Source organism: Podarcis erhardii (genome assembly GCF_964252035.2).
Source record: "Podarcis erhardii genome assembly, chromosome: 5".
NCBI lineage: Eukaryota > Metazoa > Chordata > Lepidosauria > Squamata > Lacertidae > Podarcis > Podarcis erhardii.
The window spans coordinates 12,248,382-12,275,119 of NC_138509.1; the positions used below are offsets into that span (position 1 = coordinate 12,248,382).

At 46.0% G+C, this 26,738-nt stretch overlaps 1 protein-coding gene across 2 annotated transcripts in view; it reads right to left on the minus strand.

Moving 5' to 3' along the window:
• Nucleotides 1-26,738, minus strand: part of TMEM72 (transmembrane protein 72) — a 142,355-nt gene that overhangs the window by 109,727 nt on the left and 5,890 nt on the right. Inside the window, exons 2-5 of one of the 2 annotated variants that reach the window (XR_014157094.1) lie at nt 22,244-22,310; nt 20,752-20,823; nt 20,442-20,581; nt 17,229-18,152 (exon numbers count right to left, since the gene is read on the minus strand). Coding sequence is in view for 1 of the 2 variants with exons in the window: in XM_081864417.1 (XP_081720543.1) it covers nt 17,755-18,152; nt 20,442-20,581; nt 20,752-20,823; nt 22,244-22,310 (677 nt within the window). In the remaining variant the exon portion in view is untranslated. Of the gene's footprint in view, nt 1-17,216; nt 18,153-20,441; nt 20,582-20,751; nt 20,824-22,243; nt 22,311-26,738 lie in introns of those variants that run through there. The other variant, XM_081864417.1, reaches the window with a different exon arrangement.

A 26,738-nucleotide genomic window follows, 5' to 3' on the forward strand; every position in this document is an offset into this window, starting at 1 on the left:
CCATCTTGGGCAGGCTGGCTGAAGGCTGGCTGGGAAAGATGCCTTGGACTCCAGGGCTGCACTGGTATGGGCGACAAGCCCTTCTTGAAATGGCCGTGCTGTAAGATCTGGACTCTCTGCATGCAGCCTGAAGGTGTAAATAGGTGAAGAAGATGTAAATAGGTGTCTCAATTCTCCAAAGGAACACCATGGGCTTTTGCGACTGCTCAGCAGAGACAGGGGAGGCACCCAACTTTTGTAACAATATACAGTGGTACCTCGGGTTACATACGCTTCAGGTTGCATACGCTTCAGGTTACACACTAATGATATGCAAAATATTACACATAATATATGTATAATACGTACAAAAGAGTCAATATTTTTGCAGTGTAACTGTGTAAGTGGCTGTTGTTTTTTTACAGTTATGTGCACTGGTTAATTTAGGAAACCAGGAGTATTTAATACATAAAAATTCTACAGGTAGTCATGCATCATATTATAATATGATAACCTTTCATATCTTTAATGGAACTGGTGAGAGGAAAATGGGAACCTGAAAATTCTGTTGGATAAGCTCCACACAGTGCCGGATTTACATACAGTGGTACCTCGGGTTACATACACTTCAGGTTACAGACTCTGCTAACCCAGAAATAGTGCTTCAGGTTAAGAACTTTGCGTCAGGATAAGAACAGAAATCGTGCTGCGGTGGTGCGGCGGCAGCAGGAGGCCCCATTAGCTAAAGTGGTGCTTCAGGTTAAGAACAGTTTCAGGTTAAGAACAAACCTCTGAAATGAATTAAGTACTTAACCTGAGGTACCACTGTATTAGGCAGACTCAGCGGTTGCAATGGGGAGGAACACTGTTTCAAAACTCTCCTTACCTTCGAAAAGCACCACTTCTTCCTCCGATGCAATGCCGTTTTTTAGAAGGACTTAGAGATCGGGAGCAGACAGGAAGGGGTCTCCTTCCTGTTCCAGAGCCGCCCTTTCTGACAATGGGAACATCCCCACTCCACTTGCCCTGCTGCTTTCCCCCCGGAAAATCTGCTGAATCGGAACAAACGTCGATCAGGTTTTCTCCGGATTGATGCTTGCTCCGATTTAGTGCTCAAGAGTTAAATCAGGACAAAGCAGAGGGGCAGAGACTAAACCACTCAGACCCATGCTTTCTAGAGAGACGTGGAAGAAGTTGGTGGGCTGGCGTGTGAGTTTGCCACTCCTACTTTCTTGGCCTCCATGATCACTGCAGATGGTGACAGCAGCCACGAAATTAAAAGACGCCTGCTTCTTGGGAGAAAAGCGATGACAAACCTAGACAGCATCTTAAAAAGCAGAGACATCACCTTGCCAACAAAGGTCCGTACAGTTAAAGCTATGGTTTTCCCAGTAGAGATGTATGGAAGTGAGAGCTGAAGGCTCCAATACTTTGGCCACCTCATGAGAAGAGAAGACTCCCTGGAAAAGACCCTGATGTTGGGAAAGATGGAGGGCACAAGGAGAAGGGGACGACAGAGGATGAGATGGTTGGATAGTATCCTTGAAGCTACCAGCATGAGTTTGACCAAACTGCGGGAGGCAATGGAAGACAGGAGTGCCTGGCATGCTCTGGTCCATGGGGTCACAAAGAGTCGGACACGACTAAATGACTAAACAACAACAACTCCAAAATAAGGGATGCAGGTGGTGCTGTGGTCTAAACTACTGAGCCTCTTGGGCTTGCCGATCAGAAGGTTGGCGGTTCAAATCCCCGCAACTAAGTGAGCTCTCGTTGCTCTGTCAGCTCCTTTCAGGAGCCGTCCTACTCTGCCAACCTAGCAGTTTGAAAGCACACCAGTGCAAGTAGGTAAATAGGTACTGCTGTGGTGGGAAGGTAAACAGTGTTTCGCAGGTAAGAATCACCTTCTGTTGTGTGGGCAGGACGGTCCCTCCCCTTACCTGGCCAATCCCCTGGCAACGCCTCCCCAGACGGGATTGGGCGATTGGCTGAGGTAGGCGGAGACCTCCTGGTATCCAGCCTGGGGCGGATGAAGCCAGTCCAAACTACCAGGAGTTGCACTGGGATCCGGGGGGCTGTGCGTGACCATGCAAAAGGCGCCCCCATTTGATGTGGGGAGCGGTCATTCTGTGCACTCTGGTTTCTGGCACAGTGTTCCATTGCGCCAGAAGTGGTTTAGTCATGCTGGCCACATGACCCAGAAAGCTGTCTGTGGACAAACGTCGGCTCCCTTGGTCTAAAAGCGAGAAGAGCACCGCACCATAAACAGTGGTACCTCGGGTTAAGTACTTAATTCATTCTGGATGTCCGTTCTTAACCTGAAACTGTTCTTAACCTGAAGCACCACTTTAGCTAATGGGGCCTCCTGCTGCTGCCGCGCCGCCAGAGCACGATTTCTGTTCACATCCTGAAGCAAAGTTCTTAACCCGAGGTACTATTTCTGAGTTAGCGGAGTCTGTAACCTGAAGCATATCAAACCTGAAGCATATATAATCCGAGGTACCACTGTAGTCGCCTTTGACTGGACTTAACCGTCCAGGGGTCTGTTACCTTTTTACCTACTCCAAAGTGAAGACAGCACTCATGGAATTTGAGAATCCTCTTTGGAAATCCGGAACTTTCCACTCAACTCAAAATTCAAAGAACTTGACCATTCTCCAGATATTTAAAATGTCTATAATGAGTCAGACGTCTATTCCGTTTAAACCAGAATTGTCTACTTTTGTCAGCATCAACTACCACAAAGCTAACAACAGCCATCTGTTTCGCTTTACGTTAGCACACCTTTAAGAAATGGATAAACCTCCCTATATTTCGCACTTTGCCCTCTATATTTACCCTTAGCTAGGAGTCTTGAAGTGGGCAGCCATCTACAGAAGCCAATGTCCTAATAAACGTGTAAGATTTTAAAGTACTACAAGACTCTCTTGTTGGTTTTGCAACAACAGGATAGCCTCCTCCCCAGGGCAGGCGCCAAACTAGTGGATTCAAGTTACAAGAAAGTGAATTCTAACTAAACATTTGGAAACACTTCCTGATGGCACAAATTGTTTGACAGTGGAGCAGACTTCCTCAGAAGGTGGTGGGCTTCCATCATTAGATGTTTTTAAACAGATTCCGGGTGGCCAGTGATCAGGAGTGCCTAGCAAGGCGTTAGAAGCGGTGACCTTGAAGGCCCCTTCTAACTACAGTTCTCTTACTGCCCCTTTGGTGAGTGTAAAACACCTCTCTCTTTTTTCAGTCCTCCCAGCGCAGCCCAATGATTAATAGGCATGGCTGTGTAGTGTCCCCTGGGGCAGCTGCAACAATGTTTATTGTGCAATTTCTCCCTGTTGTTTTTGCGCAGAATTTACGACTGGATATTTCTCTTTTACCACGCTTTAAAAAAACACACACACGCAAACAAACAAAAACTCAAAATTCCTCCGTCTGGTCAGTCACGGAGAGAAATTGCAAGGAGAGGCCAAGGATCATGCGAGAGGAACCCAGAAGACTCCAAACTGGAACCTGTTTTCTTAACACGAATGTAAATCATGGAAAGGCAGTTTGAGAAACAAAGCTGCTAAACAGAGTAGCTCTTTATAGAGGAGCGGGGCAGACCGATGCTATCATGTTTTGAGACATTTGGTCTGTAGCAGGCGCAAGGAAACTATAGCCTTGAAACTATTGACGAACTATAAATCTCCTGAGCCCCAGCCAACATGGCCCATGGTTAGGGATTGTGGGAGTTGTAACAACAACTGCAGGGCCACAGGTCCCCCACCCCAATTTATATTTATGACCGAGAGTTTCCTCCCTTTGCTATCTCTCCCCCTCCCCACATCCTCAATATTTACAAGAAGAGATCTCAATGCTAAGATATCAAGACCTCAGATAGAACCTCAACTGTGATTTGTCTGCTGGCTGATCTCTATAAAGGATTTGCCAGACTGTGAAACCGCACAACAAATATTTCCGAGTCGTTTTGTGGCTTCGGAATCGTTTTGTGGTTTCGGCAGCAATGCTTTGCAGCACACTATGCCTCTTTATGGTCACTGCATCCTGAAGCTGAATGTAACACCAAACACCTTTCTTGAACAAATTGGCAGTACTGTACCAATTTAGATTACATTACGCTCCAACATTATTATTTTAAAAAAATAATTTTTATTGAATGATTTTATGTTACAAAAAACAATACAGCCATACTACCACTAAATATAATTAAGAAATAAAAATTACATACATCGATATTTACACACAAAATGATAATAATGAAAGTAAATATTTTTTCCCCTTTTATCTTCCAAAATCTTTTCTTCAATTTTGACTTCCTGTCAAGTCCCTTTGCATGTATTTTATCTTACATTTGAATGTACACAAAACAATAAACCTTTCTATATAATTTTTCTAATACATTCTGAAAACATAATAAATCCTTAATTGTTGTCCACCTCCTTTTAGTTCCTTTGTCACTTGAATGCTAGCATGGAGTCAAAACTATTATTGTATTTTTGAACATATCTTCTATAACCATCCCATTTTCCCGCAAATTTTTGCTTTGAGTTTCCTCTGAGTTTACTAGTCAGTTGAGCCGTCTCCACCAATTCCTGTAATTTGATTTGCCAATCTGTTATTGGAATAACATTATGCTCCAACATTAACTTGGAATGAGGGTTGTGGGGGGGTTTTGGTGTTTTTTTTCCATTTTAAAAAACCTGACAATGAAATCTGTTACATAAGTAAAAATAAAATAAAAAACAAAGTAGAATTTTATTTGGAGGTTTAATCAGAAAAAGCCAGGGCTTTTTTTCAACCAGAACTCACCGGGACTCTGTTCCAGTACCTCTCAGATGGGCGCCATTGCCATTATAATAGAACAAGGTGATTTTCGGAAAACACTGGAAAAATCGTTGGATCGATGTGAATGATATTTTTGACTAGGGAATAGTTAAGGTATCGTTTGCTAATTAGTGAGTCAGAGTACTGCTTTGTTTATTACTAGAGTATTATTAATGTTGTTCAGTACTATTTATATAGCAGGTACTTTATAGAATTATAGAATTATAGAACTGTAGAGTTGGAAGGGACCCTGAGGATCATCTAGTCCAACCCCCTGCAATGCAGGAATATGCAGCTGATCCACACAGTGATCGAACCTGCAACCTTGGTGTTATCAGCACCATGATCTAACCAACTGAGCTATCCAGGCCCTTCCCTGTACAATATACAATACTGTACTGTATTGTATATTTTTCTTTGATGTAAGTTGTTTGGACAGGGACGCAGGTGGCGCGGTGGGTTAAACCACAGAGCCTAGGACTTGCCAATCAGAAGGTCAGCAGTTCGAATCCCCGTGACGGGGTGAGCTCCCGTTGCTCGGTCCCTGCTCCTGCCAACCTAGCAGTTCGAAAGCACGTCAAAGTGCAAGTAGATAAATAGGTACCGCTCTGGCAGGAAGGTAAACGGTGTTTCCGTGTGCTGCTCTGGTTCACCAGAAGCGGCTTAGTCCTGCTGGCCACATGACCCGGAAGCTGTACGCCGGCTCCCTCAGCCAATAAAGCGAGATGAGCGCCGCAACCCCAGAGTCGGCCACGACTGGACCTAATGGTCAGGGGTCCTTTACTTTACCTTAAGTTGCTTAGACAAGACCTTTGAGTGACAAGCAACAAGTTTTATTAATAACATCATCAACAACAACACCACTGGAAGAGGGCTTCTGTGGTATATTTAGAGATGGCCAGAGGTGTACCTAGGTTCCCTTGCACCCTTGGGTGCTCTGCCACTCCGAGCCAGAGTGGAGAGGCACAAAGTGGGGGCTTGTTTATGCCTTTGTCAGGGCCCAACCTGGTCAACCCCTAGGTATTCCCCTGGAGAGGGCCAATGGCACAGTGCTTCCTACATTTGTATGCGGGAAGTGATGGGAGAACAACCTTGCTGCTTTGAATGGGGCAGGATTTCTTTGGTTTGCGTTTTTTTATTTTTTATTATTGTTAAAATAATTCAGGATTAATGCACATATGTTACAAATATACAAGCATACAAACATACATTTCATACAATCCTTAAAAGTGTTCAAGCATACCCACACTCAATCCCACAGATAATTCCTTTTCCCATCACCATCCACCACCTCTCACCCCACCCTTGTGTTAGACTTCCAGTCTACTCAATTGCAATTTCTTTCCACTTCCATTACTTTCTTTCACACACCTTTAACCTAATTTCATACTTCTTTTTCTATTACACATTGTTATGCATCTTATTTAGTATTTCGGTATTTGAAACGGAACTTGTTTAGTCTAATAGGAGTTCTGATTTTTCAATATGATTTTGCAAGTATCTTTCAAACACCTTCCAGTCCCCGTCTATCTTCTCTTTTGAATCATAGAATCATAGAGAGTTGGAAGAGACCACAAGGGCCATCGAGTCCAACCCCCTGCCAAGCAGGAAACACCATCAGAGCACTCCTGACATATGGTTGTCAAGCCTCTGCTTAAAGACCTCCAATGAAGGAGACTCCACCACACTCCTTGGCAGCAAATTCCACTGTCGAACAGCTCTTACTGTCAGGAAGTTCTTCCTAATGTTTAGGTGGAATCTTCTTTCTTGAAGTTTGGATCCATTGCTCCGTGTCCGCTTCTCTGGAGCAGCAGAAAACAACCTTTTTCCCTCCTCTATGTGACATCCTTTTATATATTTGAACATGGCTATCATATCACCCCTTAACCTCCTCTTCTCCAGGCTAAACATGCCCAGCTCCCTTAGCCGTTCCTCATAAGGCATCGTTTCCAGGCCTTTGACCATTTTGGTTGCCCTCCTCTGGACACGTTCCAGTTTGTCAGTGTCCTTCTTGAACTGTGGTGCCCAGAACTGGACACAGTACTCCAGGTGAGGTCTGACCAGAGCGGAATACAGTGGCACTATTACTTCCCTTGATCTAGATGCTATACTCCTATTGATGCAGCCCAGAATTGCATTGGCTTTTTTAGCTGCCGCGTCACACTGTTGGCTCATGTCAAGTTTGTGATCAACCAAGACTCCTAGATCCTTTTCACATGTACTGTTCTCAAGCCAGGTGTCACCCATCTTGTATTTGTGCCTCTCATTTTTTTTTGCCCAAGTGCAATACTTTACATTTCTCCCTGTTAAAATTCATCTTGTTTGTTTTGGCCCAGTTCTCTAATCTGTCAAGGTCGTTTTTGAGATCCTTCCAATTTCTCCCATTGTTTTGGATATATTGTAGTACTCCAATAATTTGGCAAGCCACTCTGTTTTTGTTGGTACAATATTACTTTTCCAATTTTTCGCAATCAATAGCCTTGCGGCTACCGTTGCATATAAATATAAGGTCCAACAAGATCTTTGGTTTGCGTTTTAACTTACCAATTTTCCACATCTCAAGAGTATGCAAACTTGAAGTCACCGCTTCGCTTCAAAACTTGCACTGCTCTCAGTTTTGCAATGCAGATGTCTATCAGCAAAATCGCCTGCAAAATGTGCACATTAGTGATAATAAAGTACAAAAATGCATTCCATTAAGGGAAAATTAGGAACAATAGAAATTGCCTTATACAGTGGTACCTCGGGTTACATACACTTCAGGTTACATACGCTTCAGGTTACACACTCCGCTAACCCAGAAATAGTACCTCGGGTTAAGAACTTTGCTTCAGGATGAGAACAGAAATCATGCTCCGGCAGTGCGGCAGCAGCAGGAGGCCCATTAGCTAAAGTGGTGCTTCAGGTTAAGAACAGTTTCAGGTTAAGAACGGACCTCCGGAACGAATTAAGTACTTAACCCGAGGTACCACTGTACTGAGTCAGACCAATGGTCCATATAGCTATTGTCTCCACTCTCTGGTCGTAGCTTTCCAGCATTTCCACACACACACACACACACACACACACACTGTATACATACTGTATGTATACTATCTATCTCTATCTATCTATAGTTTTTATTAGATTTTTCTAATTTACATTTCAAAATATTGATTTAAACAACCTTAAATCAACGACTTCCCTTCTTCTCTTTCTGTGGTTCATTTTGCATACCGTACATCCCTGCATATTTTAAATGAACCAAACCATTCAGTAATCCATTGTTTGCAGGGTTTCAGGCAGGAAGTCTTCCATAGACACACCTGGGCTTGCCTGACCACTGAGCTATGGCCTTTTCCCATGGCTTGGAAAAAAGCACACACTAGGTAATCTTGCATTGAAAAATGTGTATGTTATGAGAAACATGCATGAAAGTGCATGCAAATTTCCAAGGGGGGGGTTGTTTAATTAAAAAAAGAATCAAAAGAATTGGATGAACTGGGGGGGGGGGGAGAGAGAATACCTGAAAGAAACTGAAATTTATCCCTCTCTGCCTGCTGCAAAGGGAAAACTGCAAAAAAAGAAATAAAAATGTCCTTTTAATTTTATTATTTTTTAACCTGACTAGAAATGCACACTCACAGAGGGAGTCATGCAGCAACGAAGGGCAATGCCTTCCAAAAAATATTATTGAGAGCCAAATGCATTATGAGAGCATTTAAGGTGCGGCTTGCCTATCAGAAGGTCAGTGGTTCGAATCCCTGCGACGGGGTGAGCTCCCGTTGCTCAGTCCCAGCTCCTGCCAACCTAGCAGTTTGAAAGCACGTCAAAGTGCAAGTAGATAAATAGGTACCGCTCCAGCGGGAAGGTAAACGGCATTTCCGTGCGCTGCTCTGGTTCGCCAGAAGCGGCTTGGTCATGCTGGCCACATGACCCGGAAGCTATATGTTGGCTCCCTCAGCCAGTAAAGCAAGATGAGTGCCACAACCCCAGAGTCGTCCATGACTGGACCTAACAGTCAGGGGTCCCTTTACCTTTACCTAAGGTGTCAGTTGAAGCAATTCCAAGCCAGGTGGGAATCAAGGGACGCTTCTCTCTAGAGGCGCATTGCAGATGTGGAGAATAGAAAGCTTATAACCTCCTTCCCTGCACATCAGGATCCCAATTCAGATCACATCCACACATACTGAGCCTCCTGGGCTTTCCGATCGGATGGTCGGCGGTTCAAATCCCCACGACGGGGTGAGCTCCCGTTGCTCTGTCCCAGCTCCTGCCAACCTAGCAGTTCAAAAGCACACCAGTGCAAGTAGATAAATAGTTACCGCTCTGGCGGGAAGGTAAACGGCATTTCCATGCACTCTGGTTTCCGTCACGATGTCCCGTTGCGCCAGAAGCAGTTCAGTCATGCTGGCCACATGACCTGGAAGCTGTCTGTGGACAAACGCCGGCTCCCTTGGCCTGAAGCAAGATGAGCACCACAACCCCGGAGTCATTCGTGACTGGACTTAACCATCCAGGGGCCCTTTACCTTTTTACCTTACTAAGGGCTGCATGTAGATTAACTGCTATAAATGCTACAAAACGAGTCCTTTGGACCTAAAATGGAAACAAGGCAAATTAACATAGGCGCAGCTGTGGGTGAAAATATATTTTTAAAATGGCAGTTTTAAAAACTGACTAGATATGTGCTTGCATTCAGACATTGTGTGCAATGGGAGTCTCCAAGTAATCGTTAAAAATATATATAATTAAATTCTCTCTCTCTCTCTCTCTCTCTCTCACACACACACACACACACACACATATATATATTCCAAAACTAGTGTGATCTCAAAATCCATTAGGCAGAAGGGAGAATTCATTTTGTTCATCAGCACTAGCAATATTATGTAAGTTGCAATCAGTGAGGATGGGCCCACTCTAATTTTGCATTTTCAGCTTTTTGAAATAAAAGGACCAGGCTCCAGTATTGTGCTTTGGATTTACAAAACAAAAGAGCATTCTCGGGACATCTTCACAGTTTCTAATCTGTGCCAGTGGTCTTAAATACGCTTGTCCCCTTGCTTAAGAAAATTAGAAGTGTCTGGCAAGATCAATCTGATAGCCATCTATTCTGGAATTCTTTGAAAGAATCCCAGCAACCAGCAGGCACTAATTGTTCCAGCAAAAAAATATAAAAAATGGCCTGTAGATTGCCATCTACACTATTCATCATTTAAGCTTTTAATTATTTCATCATTATTCATCTTTTTAAAACCCTTCTTTGGGGGCATGCTGCCATCCCAAAGGGGCTTGCAATACTTATGAAAATACAATTGCCCCAAATATTTGCTGTTGTTTTTAAAACAGCAGTGATGAGGCCATACGTATCTCCCTCGGGAGAGAGTGGAGTTTTTTCTTACGCACACAAAATCTTTCACCTTTAGCACGGAGTGTGTTATAAGTCAGGCCTAGCGCATTAACTCTGTGTGATCCCCTTAAATGCAACCCAAACTTTTCTCTCCATCCTTTAAACTGTGTACACATCGTATGTTTATTCCAGCTCCGATGTGCTCCCGTCGCTGGGTGTCTGAAGCTGAATAGGCATGACCTTAAGGGACACGGGTGGCGCTGTGGGTTAAACCACAGAGCCTAGGACTTGCTGATCAGAAGGTTGGTGGTTCGAATCCCCGCGAGGGGGTAAGCTCCCGTTGCTCGGTCCCTGCTCCTGCCAACCTAGCAGTTCGAAAGCATGAAAGTGCAAGTAGATAAATAGCTAGCGCTCCGGCGGGAAGATAAACTGCGTTTCCGTGCGCTGCTCTGGTTCGCCAGAAGCAGCTTAGTCATGCTGGCCACATGACCCGGAAGCTGTACGCCGGCTCCCTCGGCCAGTAAAGCGAGATGAACACTGCAACCCCAGAGTCGTTCGCGATTGGACCTAATGGTCAGGGGTCCTTAGCACATTAACTCTGTGTGATCCCCTTAAATACAACCCAAACTTTTCTCTCCATCCTTTAAACTGTGTAAACATCATATGTTTATTCCAGCTCCAATGTGCTCCCATCGCTGGGTGTCTGAAGCTGAATATGCATGACCTTAGCCACAACCCATATGCATCCTGTGGTTTCTTGAGAAATCTCAGTTTGGTGTGTTTCCCCACTCAAAACAGTTTCCACCCAGTTTGAAAATGCAAGCCGCTTCGTAGAACAGGAGTTGGACACAGGGAAACAATTCTGGTGACTCACATCAGGTGAAGGCCTCTCCACCCCCTCTCTGGTGCATACAACACACTGCAAACATGACTTGAAACACCCCTGCTCAGCTAGTTAGAGCATGGTGCTCATAACACTAAGGTTGCAGGTTCGATTCCCCCACGGGACAGCTGTATATTCCTGCATTGGAGGGGGTTGGACTTCCGACTCTGCAATTCTATGATTCCAATGTGCACATAATCTTAGACTAGGAGAATCCTTACACAGGCTTGTGTCAGAAGCCAGTTTGCTTTATTATTATTATTTGAAATAATTTTCATTTGATTTTTACAAATATAGGGTTAGAACACTACAAAATACATATCCATATTTAGAGATTTCTCCAAATCAGTGCCGGATTTATGTATATGCTAAACAAGCTATAGCTTTGGGCTCCACTCTCTTGGGGGCCCCTCAAAAAATTAAATGATACGATAATCTTTATTGTCATTGCCCCATACAGAACAACGAAATTGAAAAAATCTACATCAGACATTCAAAAACCCAGATGTACTTTGATAAAATGCATATTTTGTTATGTGCAAATGGCTTTAGATGCCTATTAGGTCCATAAATTACCATTCAGCATATATTCAACACAAAAAAGCGACAATTTGTTGTTGACAAAGGACAGCTGGATAAATAAAGGGCCCCATTACCTTAGGGCCTCATCAAAACTAAATCCAGCCCTGCTCCAAATCTCTGGACATCCCACTTTCCCCTCCATCGGTCCTATTGTCAACCTTTTCAACCGGATATTATTACATAATCCATATTTTATGTCTCTCCATTGTTGTCCACAGTAGTTGCTACATTACAAGTGTTATTGCAATCCTGCTAATGTTTTCATTTGCTTACAGTGGTCTCCTAGATCATTCCCCCCATTCTTTATTCAAGTTTTGGTCTTCTTGGTTCCTGAGCTTTCCGGTCAGTTTTGCCATTTTGACGCAATCCAACAGCTTAGTTTGCCATTCCTCTCTAGTAGGGACTTCGTCTTCTTCCCTTCTCTGGGCTAGTAACATCCATGCGGATTTTATGTTGCATACATAAAAAGTATTTTCTGCTCCTTCGGAATACCGGTACGTACAATTCCTAATAAAAAATCTCGTTTTTAAACAAAAGTTATTTTAAACATCTTTTTCAATCCATTATATATCATTTCCCAGTTTCAAAGGTCCTCGCCAGTGGTCTGGCCTTCGAACCATGACGCTTACAACATGACACAGTTTTTGAGAATACTACAAATAGCGGCGAAAAATATTGTTCCTAAAAACAAGCCATGCATGTACTTTGAAGCAAAAAAAAAAGTCTTTAGTACGCCATGGAGACTTCCATCAACTTTCAGGTGTTCTGCTGAGCCGAGTTTCTTTGGATAAATACAGTTATGTTTGGAATGAGTTTACACAGAATATATTAGGTTATTGAAAAGTATATATGTATTAGGATAATAAGGGGGTGGGACTTTCAGGTGCTGTCTGTATGGGCAGTTAAATCACCTGGTTCATACCTGCAGACAGGGATGGATTTAGGTTTGATGAAACCCTAAGCTACTGAAGGTAAAAAAGTAAAGGTACCCCTGCCCGTATGGGCCAGTCTTGACAAACTCTAGGGTTGTGCACTCATCTCACTCTAGAGGCCGGGAGCCAGCGCTGTCCGCAGACACTTCCGGGTCACGTGGCCAGCGTGACATCGCTGCTCTGGCGAGCCAGCGCAGCACACGGAAACGCCGTTTACCTTCCCGCTAGTAAGCGGTCCCTATTTATCTACTTGCACCCGGGGGTGCTTTCGAACTGCTAGGTTGGCAGGCGCTGGGACCGAGCGACGGGGGCTCACCCCGCCGCGGGGATTTGAACCGCCGACCTTTTGATTGGCAAGTCCTAGGCGCTGAGGCTTTTACCCACAGCGCCACCCGCGTCCCATTACCTGAAGGTAATGGGGCCCTTTATATGTCCAGCTGTCCTTTGTCAACAACAAATTGTTTTTTGTGTTGAATATATGCTATATGGTAATTTATGGACCTAATAGGTATGTAAAGCCATTTGCATATAACAAAATATGTATTTTATCAAAGTAATTGTTGAACTGTGATATTTTAGGGAGCAGGCTTACATCATAGGAGCCTACACAACACAAAACACTGTTGCTGTATGTACCGTAGGTTTTATTTGTTTTTTATCTTATATTTTGGAAATGTCCAGGTTTTTTCCTTTAAATTTTTTGGGGGGGCCCAAGAGAGTGGGGCCCTAAGTTATAGCTTGCTTAGCTTATACGTAAATCCGGCTCAGTTGAGGCTGTGTGTTCCAGCTGCCTTGATCTCCAGCCTGAATTCAGCCTGCGGGCACTTTGAAAGGCCAACCAGAAAGAACAGGCGAGGGTGCCATTACAGAGCACCGAATACTCGGGGAAGCAAAATGCCTCAGATTCATTTTCATGAGAAAAATGAGAGCATTATCCCGGCCGCCTAAGTGGTTAGCAAGGGGTCCTCTTCACTGGTGGCATTTTTATCACCAAGAATCTGTCACAAGAGCGCCTGGGCTAGAATTGTCTATCAAAAACTTCACTCTTGTGGTTTATCACCACAGCAGCTTCTCACTTTGGGTTTTAGTAAATTGGGTCCTCCCTTAAAGAGGGCACATATTGTGGTGAGACCTGGAAACCGACACCCTGTGTTGTGGGTGGGTACATTTGGTCAGCCACAACACCCTATTGGTAGGTCCCTCGTAGCTGGGTGCAATCTGGCCAATGGGACGCAGTCCAAATGGATCGAGGGACCCATGCACATGACCCAGAGCTTCCTCTTTCGGTGCTTACATTCAGAACACCTGTCCACCTTTCCCTAATTTTAGGGATTTGCGCTTGACCTTGCTATGCCGTCGTGTGTCATCTGTCGTTGGGACAGGGGCACGGCAGGAATTTTCCCCACTGAGCTGATTGGCTGTTGCCATTTGGGTTTCACCTGCCACATAGCAAATCGTCACAACTTGTAAGGATGCAGATAGGCTCTGGTTCAGGTGATAGGGATGGGAGAACGCTCTCACCATCCCTATGTGAAGGGTATTCTGTTAAAGGAATCCAGGGACTTGATGGTTTGGTCAACCCCTGAGAGGGGGTTGTGCCCGTGTCTGAGTCCAGGGGGACATTTGGGTGGTGGAATTAGCCCATTCCCGACTTTCCGCTTATCCAGGTGTTCACCCTTGGCTGACCTATGCTGGAATCCTGGGTCAGTGCTACCTGCATGGCAGGGAGCTAGTCGAACCAGAGCCTATGCAACCAGTCACTTTCTGTAATTAATAAAGTTGTGGCCTAAATTCTGCCAAAAACCAAAACCAAAATTTGAGACAGGTGTGAATTTATTTAGGGGGGAGGTTTCTGGGTCTGAACACGCAAAGCAAATAGTCTAATTTGTCAGCGCCTAAATGATATCGAGCATCAGAACAACTTGGCCACAATAAGGAAATTTTGCCCATGGTACAGTGGTGCCCCGCAAGACGAATGCCTCGCAAGACGGAAAACTCGCTAGACGAAAGAGTTTTCCGTTTTGGAGTTGCTTCGCAAAACGAATTTCCTATGGGCTTGCTTCGCAAGACGAAAATGTCTTGCGAGTTCCTGCGGGTTTCCCCCCCTTTTTTTCCCTTTTTCTAAGCCGCTTATCCGCTAAGCCGATAAGCCGCTAAAAGCCGCTAAGCCGTCAATGGGCTTGCTTCGCAAGACAAAAAAAAAACGCTAGACGAAGAGAATCACGGAACTGATTCTTTTCGTCTTGCGAGGCACCACTGTATGACTATTTTCCACCTTCCCATTTTGACTCTCTGGCCCTCTATCTGCATAACCTAGCAATTCTAAAATACAGATGCACTTTTACTCTTGCAAGATTGAATGTATTGCCCTCAGCTGTACTTGAGGGGCGATTCCGACAGATTCCACATGAAAAACGCTTATGTACCTGTGGAGATGGCAATACCGAATTGGTGGCGCATGCCCTTCTGGCTTGCACTCTTTATAAAGACTTGAGGAGCAAGATTATCACCCCTCTCTTATTGTCCATTCCTGGTCACCCAACCACTGCCACAGTGTCCTTTCTCTTGGCAGATCAAGATGAGTGGCTGCAAGGTTTTTAGCTGGGGCAATCAGAATATGATCCACCATTTGACTATTGATTCAAAACCCTAAAATGTATTTTATATATTTGACTTTTTATTTCTATTCTTTGTATATCGTATCGTTTTATTGCTATGGCCGATGGCTGACGCAAATAAAGATTCATTCATTCATTCTGTTGCAACCTAACAGATCACCACTGCAATGGGTTCTTATGGGAATCTATTGCCATCTTCAGCCCAGAAAAGGAACTGTCTTACATCTGCGACCAAACCAAGCATTTGTCCAAGGTAGAACTGGGTGTATTTTGCATCTGCTTGCAAACGTGTTTGGGTTATTTTTGTATCTGGATGATATTATAGGGTGCGTGTTTTTGGTATACAAAAAGCCCTTTGCACATCTCATATTACTAATTCTCTGAACTGTTTGACACTCGTTTCCATTCCACAGGCAAAACGAAGGTTGCAAAGGAGTGCTTTCCGTATGAGAAATCCATAACTCAGGTTCATTGCTCTAGGCTACCATGAACAGTTCATGCAACAGACTGCAGAGGGGTGACATTTTCCTGCCTCCGCTCTCTCAGATTACTGCAAAAGGGAGGGGAAACTATACATGGTTCTTTAGCCACATTTGGCCACATGGGCTTAACTACAGCCACTTTTTGGTGTATATAAAATAGCTTGGTCAGGAGGACAGCTCATAGAATCTTAGAGTTGGAAGGGACCCAGCAGGATTGCCTTCAGACAGCTCGGGGGTCGGATAACTCCATGCCCTCCAACATTTCTCCAGTGAAAACAGGGAAATCCTAAGGAAAGACAGGACATTCCAGGATCAAATCAGAAACCGGGACGGCTTCTCCAAATCAGGGACGTCCCTGGAAAATAAGGACACTTGGAGGGTCTGTAAATTCTGGTGGGTGATGCCCTGGTCCTCAGCCTTTGTAGGCTATTTTTCCTTTCCTCTCATCTGACTCTGCTCTGTGAGTCTGGTTACACACCCTCCAACCTTTTTGCGATGAAAATAGGGACATCCTATTCCATGATAATAATAATAATTTTATTATTTGTACCCCGCCCATCTGACTGAGTTGCCTCAGCCACGCCGGGTGGCTTCCAACATATATAAAAATATAATTAAACATTAAAAAGCCTCCCACTACAGGACTGCCTTCAGATGTCTTCTAAAGGTTATAGTTGCATAGTTACTTATCTCCTTGGCTCAAGGGTAACATAACTCCATACCCCTCCAACATTTCTCCGATGAAAATAGGGACGTCCTAAGGAAATAGGGACGTCCTATGGAAAAGTGGGATGTTTGAGGATCAAATCAGATTTACATCTTCTGTAAATCGGAGACTGTCTCTGGAAAACAGGGACACTTGGAAGTCTTTTGCCAGCGGTTTTCTTTTACTGCTGGCTGAGCACAGTCAAGGGGAGCAAGGTAGAGACAACTTTAGGCCCAAAATAGTCTGGTGGACTATGAGGTTTATTATTTCCCTCCTTCCTTTAGGAATTCTTACAACATCACTGAAGAAAATTTGGAAAGGGGATGTTATGTACTGAGTTGAATAGGATCCAAAATGCAGCAGTCTGATTGGTCCTAGAACAATAGGATCCAAAATGCAGCAGTCTGATTGGTCCTAAAACAATGCAGCAGTATGATTGGTCTGCAGGAGCCACCCAATCCAGCTCCAGATGGAAGTGAATCCACAACCTGATTGGCCTACAGGAGAATCCTGGAATTAGCCAATCACGTGTAGCCCATTGTAAATAATGTATATAAAGCAAATACTTTGGGGAAACTTTCATTCTTCCTCACCACTATGAGCTGAATAAAGAGCATGAAATCCACTCTCGACTCTGTGAGTATATTTCAGGGGAGTTTTTGCTACCTCTCTGGGGCCTCGGAAGCCACAATGTTCAATTCAAATATGTTTATGTATGTCAGATTTTAGGTAATTCATGGAAGGACACTGACACAAAATGTGAGCTGTTGCCTGGTCTATGTCCCTCTCAGTCACTGTGTTCCTGTATTCACTGTTTTCTGCAACATAGTCCTGGCTCCATTCCACAGACTGGACACTGTGAAGTCTTATGGTAGTAACAACAAGGAAGCAACAACAACAACAACAAAAAAACCAGGCAAATCCCTTCTTCAATAAAAGTAGAGAGGAATGGACTCAGGAGAACAGGATGGGGATAATTGGGGAATTCATCCCTGTCCACCAACTTCAACCAATGAAAGTTCTTGGCTGCTCTCATTGGCCTAAACCAGGGGTCAGCAACCTTTTTCAGTCGTGGACCGATCCACCATCCCTCAGACCAAGTGGTGGGCCAGACTATATTTGGGGGGGGGGGAGGAACAAATTCCTATGCCCCACAAATAACCCAGAGATGCATTTTAAATAAAAGGACACATTCTACTCATGTAAAAACACGCTGATTCCCGGACCGTCCGTGGGCCAGATTGAGAAGGCAATTGGGCCGCATATGGCCCACGGGCCTTAGGTTGCCTACCCCTGGCCTAAACCAAAGCTGGGAGCTTTATTCTACAAGTTGCCTCCAGGTGTCTCTGCAGCAAACACTAGAATCATAGAGAAGGAGAAAGAGGCCGTTCTCGCTGTTGCTGTCTCCGCTGTAGGCTGTCACAACTGGGGCGGAAGGATGGGAGCCATGTCAGATGTGGTTTCCTCAGCCAAGCTCTCCTGATCTTCTGGGCTTTCTTTGACAGAAAGAATGATGTTCACCACCTTCTCTTCAAAGTGCACCTGCCTCCTTGTGGGCGGCGAGCTCGAAGAGGCCTCGACGGTGTCCAGTTTCCTGCAGCTTTTGAAGAAGCTCCTCAGAAACCCAAGAAGGGAGTTGTGTTGCCCTTGAGGTGCTCCCCTGGGGAAGGTGTAGGTTTGCTCGGTGTCGCCTGCATCCGTCATAGCTACAGCTGCGCTTTGGGAATCCGTGTATTGCTCTTCCCCAGGTGTTCTCGTTTCTTTCTGTTGCTTACTGAGCAGGAAGTAGGTGAAGCCGGTGACCACCAGCATCGTGCCTGGAGAGAGTAAGGAAAGAGAGAGGTCTAGGGGTCTTGGTGGACCTCAAGCTGAACATGAGTCAACAGTGTGAGGAGAAAAAAGCTAATGCTATTCTAGGCTCCATCAGTCCAGATCAAGGGAAATCATGGTACCACTCTGTTCTGCCTTGGTCAAATCACACCTGGAATCCTGTGTCCAATTTTGAGCACCACAGTTTACGAAGGATGTTGACAAGCTGGAACGTGTGCAGACGAGGACAACTAAGATGATCAAGGGTCTGGAAACCAAGCCTTATGAGGAATGGTTGAAGGAGCTAGGAATGTTTATCTTCTAAAAGAGGAGATTCCTGTAATCCATCAATGACAGATAGCCATCCAACCTCTGCTTAAAAACCTCCAAGGAAGGGGAGTCCACAGTGTCCCAAGGGAGACCGTTCCACTGTCAAACAGCTCTTACTGTCAGAAAGTTTTTCCTGATGTTTAGTAAGACTCTCCTTTCCTGGGGGAATTTCTTGCATATGTGGTGGACTTGCTCCAAGATTAAAGCCTTTTGGGATACCATATACAGTGGTGCCTCGCAAGACGAAAAGAATACGTTCCGCGAGTCTCTTCGTCTAGCGGTTTTTTCGTCTTGCGAAGCAAGCCCATTGACGGCTTAGCGGATTAGCGCTATTAGCGGTTTAGCAGCTTTTAGCGGCTTTTAGCGGCTTTTAGCGGCTTTTAGCGGCTTTTAGCGGCTTTTAGCGGCTTAGCGGCTTAGCGGATAAGCAGATAAGCGGCTTAGCGGCTTAGAAAGGGGGGGAGGGGAAAAAACCCGCAGGAACTCACAAGACATTTTCATCTTGCGAAGCAAGCCCATAGGAAATTCGTTTTGCGAAGCGCCTCCAAAACGGAAAACCCTTTCGTCTAGCGAGTTTTCCATCTTGCGAGGCATTCGTCTTCCGGGGCACCACTGTATAATGAATTGAAAAAGATATTTAAGTATAATTTCAGCAAAAAAAGCAGAGGCTTCCTGTTGGGGTTAATTGAGGAAATTCAAATGAAAGATGTAAATTTGTTCATGTATGCAACAACGGCTGCAAGAATACTCCTGGCCCAGAAATGGAAGCAACAAGAACTCCCCACATTGGAAGATTGGCAAGTAAAGATGGTTGAATATGTGGAGCTGGCAAAGCTGATGGGGAAGATTCAGAATTGCCATGATGATTTGTTTCAAAAGGACTGGGGCAAATTTATACTCTATATGAAAGAAAATACGTTTGTAGGTTGAATACGTTCGTAGGTTTAAGTTGAAATGTTTGGTAATGGGAAATTAAGGAGCTGATTTACTTATAAGCAGTGGCGTAGCGTGGGGGTGCAGGGGGGGCTGGCCGCACCGGGCGCAACATCTGGGGGTTAGGGGGCGCAAATCCACGGGTTAGGGGACTTGCCTTGCCCCAGGTGCTGACAACCCACGCTACGCCACTGCTTATAAGTAGGTGATTGTTAAAAGATTGATTTAAGGTAAAAAAGTGAATTTAGGAATGTGGAGAAATTGGTAATGAGATATGGAAGTCTGTTAGAGGGAAAGAAGGAGGTTGATGTTTTATTTAAGCAATGTTTTAAGTCATGAATTATTATTTTTTTATTCTTTGATACTGAAATGTAATAAAATATGGAAAACTTAATAAAAATTATATTTTAAAAAAAGAATCTCCTTTCCTGTATCCTGAAGCCATTGATTCAAGTCCGACCCTCCAGAGAAAGCAAGCTTGCTCCATCTTCCATGTGACAGCCCTTGAGATATTTGAAGATGGCTATCATATCTCCTCTTTTCCAGGCTAAACAACCCCAGTTCCTACTAGTATACCACACCATACTCAAACCAGTACATAGCTTATATGGCATGGAAGTTAAGGCAGCTGCTTTCATTCATCAGCTTGCAACATCCATGCTTTTCGGTGAATTCTTTATGTTAAGTTGTGAGTGAACATATCAGACGACACAGCGATTCTTCAAACAGCTCTTGTTTATTCACAGGCCAGAACTGAACTGAACTGAAGGGCTAAGTCAGCCTACTTATATAGAGCTCCAGTACAACGTTACTGTAACAACTTTCTAAAACTATCCAATCACTGAATGTCACTTTCGATCCCTTATTTGCATAGCTAGCTGCTGGCCCAGGGTGAGAACTTCAGTACATAACACTTTATATTGCTTTTTTTGAATCCTAAAATAATTTTTTGATTACAGCTACTGTTTACTGTATTTGCAAAAAATTAAAAATAAACCCCCCATTCTACTGGCTATTCCCAGTCACCCTCTCACCTGGGATAGTGACGTGCCAAACTATGACAGGGTGCAGGAAGCAGGCTACCGAGAGCAAAACATACATCAGGAACTTCTGGAAGGCCCCCCGACGTCTGGCGTGCTTCCAGCAAGTGTGCATCCCGGATCCCGTCTTGGGGCTGCAGTGGAAGTGGAAGGATGAGAAGCTGGCTAAAGCAAAACATCAGTCACCCTCAAGGTGAACTCTCAAAAAGAGCTCAGCGTCAGGCTCAGCCCAGAAGTGCTTCCCCAAGCTGAATTGTAGGAGGGAAGGAGGGTTGGGGGAAGGAACGGAACGGGGCACACTCACGCGCAGCAAGCGGTCAAGAGCAGGCCCGCAAAGTATGCCGCTTCGCACAGGGACACGGCTATCCCTGAAACACTGAAGAACAAGAAATCGTTAACAGGCGAGGAACAAAGAGCAAATGGCAAACCCCCCGCAGCGCTCAGTAACAATAATAGTAGTAGTAGTAATAATAATAATAATATTTTTTTATTTATACCCCACCCTCCCCAGCCAAGGCCGGGCTCAAGGCGGCTAACAAGCAATAATAAAAACAAGTTGAATGAATACAACTTAAAAACAAGATTAAAATACTGAAACATTAAAATATTAAAATGGAGCCTCATCACAGGAGGAGAAAGGAAAAAGGAAAAAGAAAGAAGGGGAGGGAATCAACTTGGCTCCAAGCCAAAGGCCAGGCGGAACAACTCTGTCTTACAGGCCCTGTGGAAAGAAATCAGATCCTGCAGGGCCCTGGTCTCATGAGGCAGAGCGTTCCACCAGGCCGGAGCCAGTGTAGAAAAGGCCCTGGCTCTGGTTGAGGCTAATCTAACATCCTTAGGGCCCGGGACCACTAGGGTGTTGCTATTTATGGACCTTGAGGCTCTCCGTGGGGCATACTGGGAGAGGCGGTCCCGTAGGTACGAGGGTCCTAGGCCATGAACAGGGGAACATGCAGTGCTGTGCAGTGAAACTTTTCGTAGGGGAACAGCTTGCAAAGGCAATTTGGGAGAGTGATGTCCTGATGTCACATGTGTGAGCATTATGCCTCCCTCCCTAAGCTGGGCAGAAGCTTCCCAGGCTTTGGAAAGGAGGCTCCTGGCCCCTAATATGATGCTGAAGCCCTGTTGCCTCCTCCTCTAAGGACCCTTGACATGACCATAGTGCAATATTCGGCATCCTGTTGTCAGGCTTCGGGGAATCGACTTCCTCCCCCATGGCAGTAAACAAAAGATATAACGAAAGGAACGTCTTACCAGTTAGAATCTTTAATAATCGCAGTGAGAAAACAAAGAAATGGCGGTGCTCCCAATTAAGGGTTACTCCCCCTCCTCCGTCCCTATATATCTACGTCACTCCCACGTCTTGTAACCTGAGCTTGTACCCTCTGCGCTTTCTGTTCTAACACTTTCTGAGCTCTCCGTGTTCTTGGAGAAGGGGGTTGAATGCTGTCCAGAGACTGTGAATCTGTTTATTCTCTCTCTGCTAGTGTAGCTTCTGCTAACTGTTCCCCATTCAGTATTCACCAGCTTCTGCCATCTGAAGTGTGCCCCTCTGCAAACCACTGTTCCAAATCTATACTGTCCTCCTGTTCCTGGGAAGAAGCAGGAGCAGGGGGAGGGGGTGGCTCCCACCATTCCTCCTCAGTGCAGCCTGCTCAGCACGGTCCCTGACATCTGTATGTGGTGTATGAAGTCAGGCCCAGGTTTGCAGACGCCCTTACATCGACCAGCACAAGCTTATTTAGGCGCTCTCGCAAATCCACGTTATTTCCCCCAAATCAGACAGCCATACTCACAGCAAGTAGACAGCCAGGCTCTTGAACTGACCCAGGAGCAGTGTGTCTGTGCCAACGCCAATGAGCACTGAAACAAAACACAGACGAGAACAAGGAATAACACTTGGGATCTGGGGACATTGGGAGTCATTTCCCTCTGTTGTGCAATGCCCTCCAAAGATAAACAACTCCATGGGTCAGCCCCCCAGAGGGGCAGCCAATCCTGCCTTGCCAGTGGTGGTTTCAGGCAAAATCTTGCGGAGCACATATGACCCCACAATATTTCAGTGAGCTCTCAAGATTTTAGCAAGATTTTTTGGGCATGCATGAGATCTTGTGAATCTGTGTGATGGCCTGGGAGTCTGATTCAGAAGCTGAACCTGAGGAGTCCCAGCCTGCACAGGAGTCCCCGCCTCCAGGGCCGGCTGAGCCGGGGCAGGGCCTTGAATCAGAAGCGCCTGCACCTGTGCCGGATCCTCAGGAGCAGACACCAGATGTATCCACTCTGGCTCCGGAGGTGATTGAGGGCCCATTGCCTACAGGTGCGCCTCTCCCAGCCCTGTCAGGGGAAAGTGAGTCTCCTCCTGGGTCCAGTAACCCTCCAGCCTCTCCTGAGCTGCAGAGGCTCAGAGCAGAGAGGCAGAGGGAACTAAGTTCTCTGAGGAGGAGTGCTCGCCTTAAGGCCAGGAGAGGCGGGTCACCTGTGGACCGGGACCGCCCCTGGCCTCAGAGGAAATAAAGGCCAGTCAGCCCAGTCCCAGGTTGCAGGAGCAACGTCGTTGGAAACCTGTTTCTGCCAGCACCCAGACCTATTCTCCCAGAGTTCCCGACCACACCCGGCTTCTTGCTTTGGACCCCGCTTCGCCCTTGGTGGACAGTCTCCAGACCCTTGACCCAGGACCGAACTCTGACCACGCCTCACAGTAACCTCCCCCCGGGACCAGTACAATCTGGGATCATTGACCTGGAAACAACAACTAAACCAGAATGTGGCAGCTAGACTGGTGACTGGGAGTGGCCACCGAGACCATATAACATATCCTGAAAGACCTACATTGGCTCCCAGTACGTTTCCAAGCACAATTCAAAGTGTTGGTGCTGACCTTTAAAGCCCTAAATGGCCTCAGCCCAGTATACCTGAAGGAGCATCTCTATGTCCATCATCGAGCCCGGACACTGAGGTCCGGCGCCGAGGTCCTTCTGGCAGTTCCCGCACTGCGAGAAGTGGGGTTACAGAGAACCAGGCAGAGGGCCTTCTCGGTAGTAGCGCCCATCCTATGGAACGCCCTCCCATCAGATGTCAGCCCATGATATCATGTGCTGTGTTCACCACCCTCTGTAAAGACTTTCTGTCCGTGGCTGTCAAGCCAACGTACCACACTGTGATACAATATGAGAGGACACTCTCTATTGTGGACTGGTAGAAGGAGGTCATCAACTGTTGTTTAACATTGTTCTTTTGCAAGACCCTGAGGAAATAGAGTCTCTGTTGGGCCTTCCTAAGCACCTGAGTTATATTGTTTTTCCGAGTGAGGTCTTCACTAAGGTAAACGCCCAGGAATTTAAAGGAAGAGACTCTCTCCACACAACCCTCCCCCCCCCCGATATACAATGGGGCTAGTTCCCCTCTCTTCCTCCAAAAGTCCAACACCATCTCCTTTGTCTTGCTAATATTTAGGTGCAAGTTATTTTCTAGGCACGATGTAGATACTTTTTGAACCTCCCCCCTTACGCTGATTCATCTCCACCTGTAATTAGACCCATTATGGTAGTATCATCTGCAAACTTAATCATTGCAGTAGATGGATCTGATAAAATACAGTCATATGTATACAATGAGTACAGGTAGGGACTCAGCACACATCCCTGTGGGGAGCCAGTGCTGAGCTTCAGGGAGGTAGATGTAACAGGCCCAATCCTCACTGTTTGTGTCCGATCCCTCAGAAAGTCTTTAATCCAGTCACAGAAGGTAGAAGAAAGATCTAGTTCCATCAGCTTTTTGATAAGAATGTCCGGAAGGATGTTCCGGTAAAGGATAGGGCTATCCACTGGGCTGCTTCAACAAAAGCCTTATGAAGAATGGTTGAGGGAGATGGGTATGTTTATCCCTGGGTGTTTAGAGAGTACTGAGAGGAGATATGATCATAAAAGGTAAAGGTACCCCTGACAATTAGGTCCAGCCGTGACCAACTCTGAGGTTGCGGCGCTCACCTCGCTTTATTGGCCGAGGGAGCCGGCGTACAGCTTCCGGGTTATGTGGCCAGCATGACCAAGCCGCGTCTGGCGAACCAGAGCAGCACACGGAAACGCCATTGACCTTCCCGCTGGAGCGGTACCTATTTATCTACTTGCAGGTGAGATTCTGCATGGTCTCTATAAAAAGTACAACTTAATAGATGCACTAAGAGAGTAGCAAGGTGGCAGAACGCTGTAAGATTGGCATAAAGGTAGTTATTTAATATTTTCTTGCATCTCCTTATATTTGTCCAGGTTTATAAAGGTAAAGGGACCCCTGACCATTAGGTCCGGTCGTGGCCGACTCTGGGGTTGCGGCGCTCTTCTCGCTTTATTGGCCGAGGGAGCTGGTGTACAGCTTCCGGGTCATGTGGCCAGCATGACTAAGCCGCTTCTGGCAAACCAGAGCAGCGCACGGAAACACCGTTTACCTTCCCGCCGGAGCGGTACCCATTTATCTACTTGCACTTTGACGTGCTTTTGAACTGCTAGGTTGGCAGGAGCAGGGACTGAGCAACGGGAGCTCACCCCGTCGTGGGGATTCGAACCGCCAACCTTCTGATCGGCAAGTCCTAGGCTCTGTGGTTTAACCCACAGCACCACCCGCATCCCGGATATCATAGACATCTTCAAATATCTTTTAAGGGCTGTGACATGGAAGAGGGAACAAGCTTTTCTCCTGCTCTGGAGGCTGGGACCTGAACCAATGTCTTCAAGTTACAAGAAGGAGATTGCAACTAAACATCAGGAAGAACTTTCTGACAGTAAGAGCTGTTAGGCAATGGAATGGTCTCTCTCAGGAGGTTGTGGACTCTCCTTCCTTGGAGGTTTTTAATCAGAGGTTGGATGGCCATCTGTCATGGATGATTTAGTCCAGGTTCCTGCATTGTAGGATCCAGTGGCGTAGCGTGGGTTGTCAGCACCTGGGGCAAGGCAAGCAATTTGCGCCCCCTAACCCTAACCCCCAGATGTTGCGCCCGGTGCGGCCGGGCCCCCCTGCACCCCCCACGCTACGCCACTGGTAGGATCCCTTGGGGTCCCTTCCAATTCTACGATTCTATGATTAGGCTTCAAACCCAAATTGCCATTTGCTCTGATTGTGCGTTGAAGAGCCGGTTTCGTCAGGGGAAAACAGCGAGACAAGAGGAAGTCTGGATAAGCCCAGATAGAGAGAGAATACCTAGCATGTATGTCAATGAATGGCAGTAACTACAGCATTCATGCCACCGAAAAGGCTCAGAGGAATTAGGCGCTGTAATGAGCTTTGGCTTGGGTAGACCTGGTTCAGAAGGAAAGCATTAGCCCTTCCCAGGGATCTGAATTGTGACGCCTGGAACATTCCATTCCAATCTCCTTTCCTTTCATTCAGTGTTTAATCCCTAAACCAAGACTGGTCTCAACTAGCCATACAGTGAAACGGCTCTGTGTGTCGGTGAGAGAAACCGGCGCATACCAATTACTCAGCAAGCCAAAGCGGGAATGAATCACACATTATAGGGCAGAAACATTTGCTAGTTTGTGTACTGTGGCAAATGCCAGTGTAAAAATGGCAACATTACACGTTTCCTTTTCTCGTGTCTGCAAATTTGCAGCGGATATGCACTAAGGAACAATGACCGCTCCCCACTTAAAACGGGCGGCGCCTTTTGCGTGGACGCGTGCAGCCCTGGATCTGGAGTGGCCCCATCAGCATAGGCTTTGCCTTCCCTCAGGTGGGATACCTGGAGGTCCCCGCCTACCCCAGTGAGTTGTCCAATCCCACCTGGGGGAAGCGTTGCCAGGGAAACCAGGCCAGGTAAGGGGAGGGATTACCTGCCCACACAATAGAGGGTGGATCTTAATTGGTAATCTTCACTTGGCTCCAGAGCTTCTCCCACCCTACCCACCCTCAGTTAATGTCCTCTTTTGCAGGTTAACTTTTCTTCATAGGTTTTGCAGGTTAACCTGTCTCCACAGGTATGCGGGCGCTGCTACGATAAGGTCGCTGTTAAAGGGCCGGAAAGGAATTTCCCTGCATTGGCAGGTTTCGCCTTTCCCGTAGCAAAACGTCACAACTTTGGCGGTATCAGGCCTTGGGCGGAATCCTTTAGTCCATCTTCCTCTTTGTGGCGGCGATACCAGGGTTCCCTGTTAAAGGGGTTTTTGAAGGGAGGCTTTGGCCGTACGCCGAAAGGTCGTCATTGCTCTCCCCTGCGGCGGCGTAACGGGGGCGGCTATCTCTGCTTGAACATATGTTCTCCAGAGCCGGCCCATCCCCCCCACACACACACTGGATAACCCT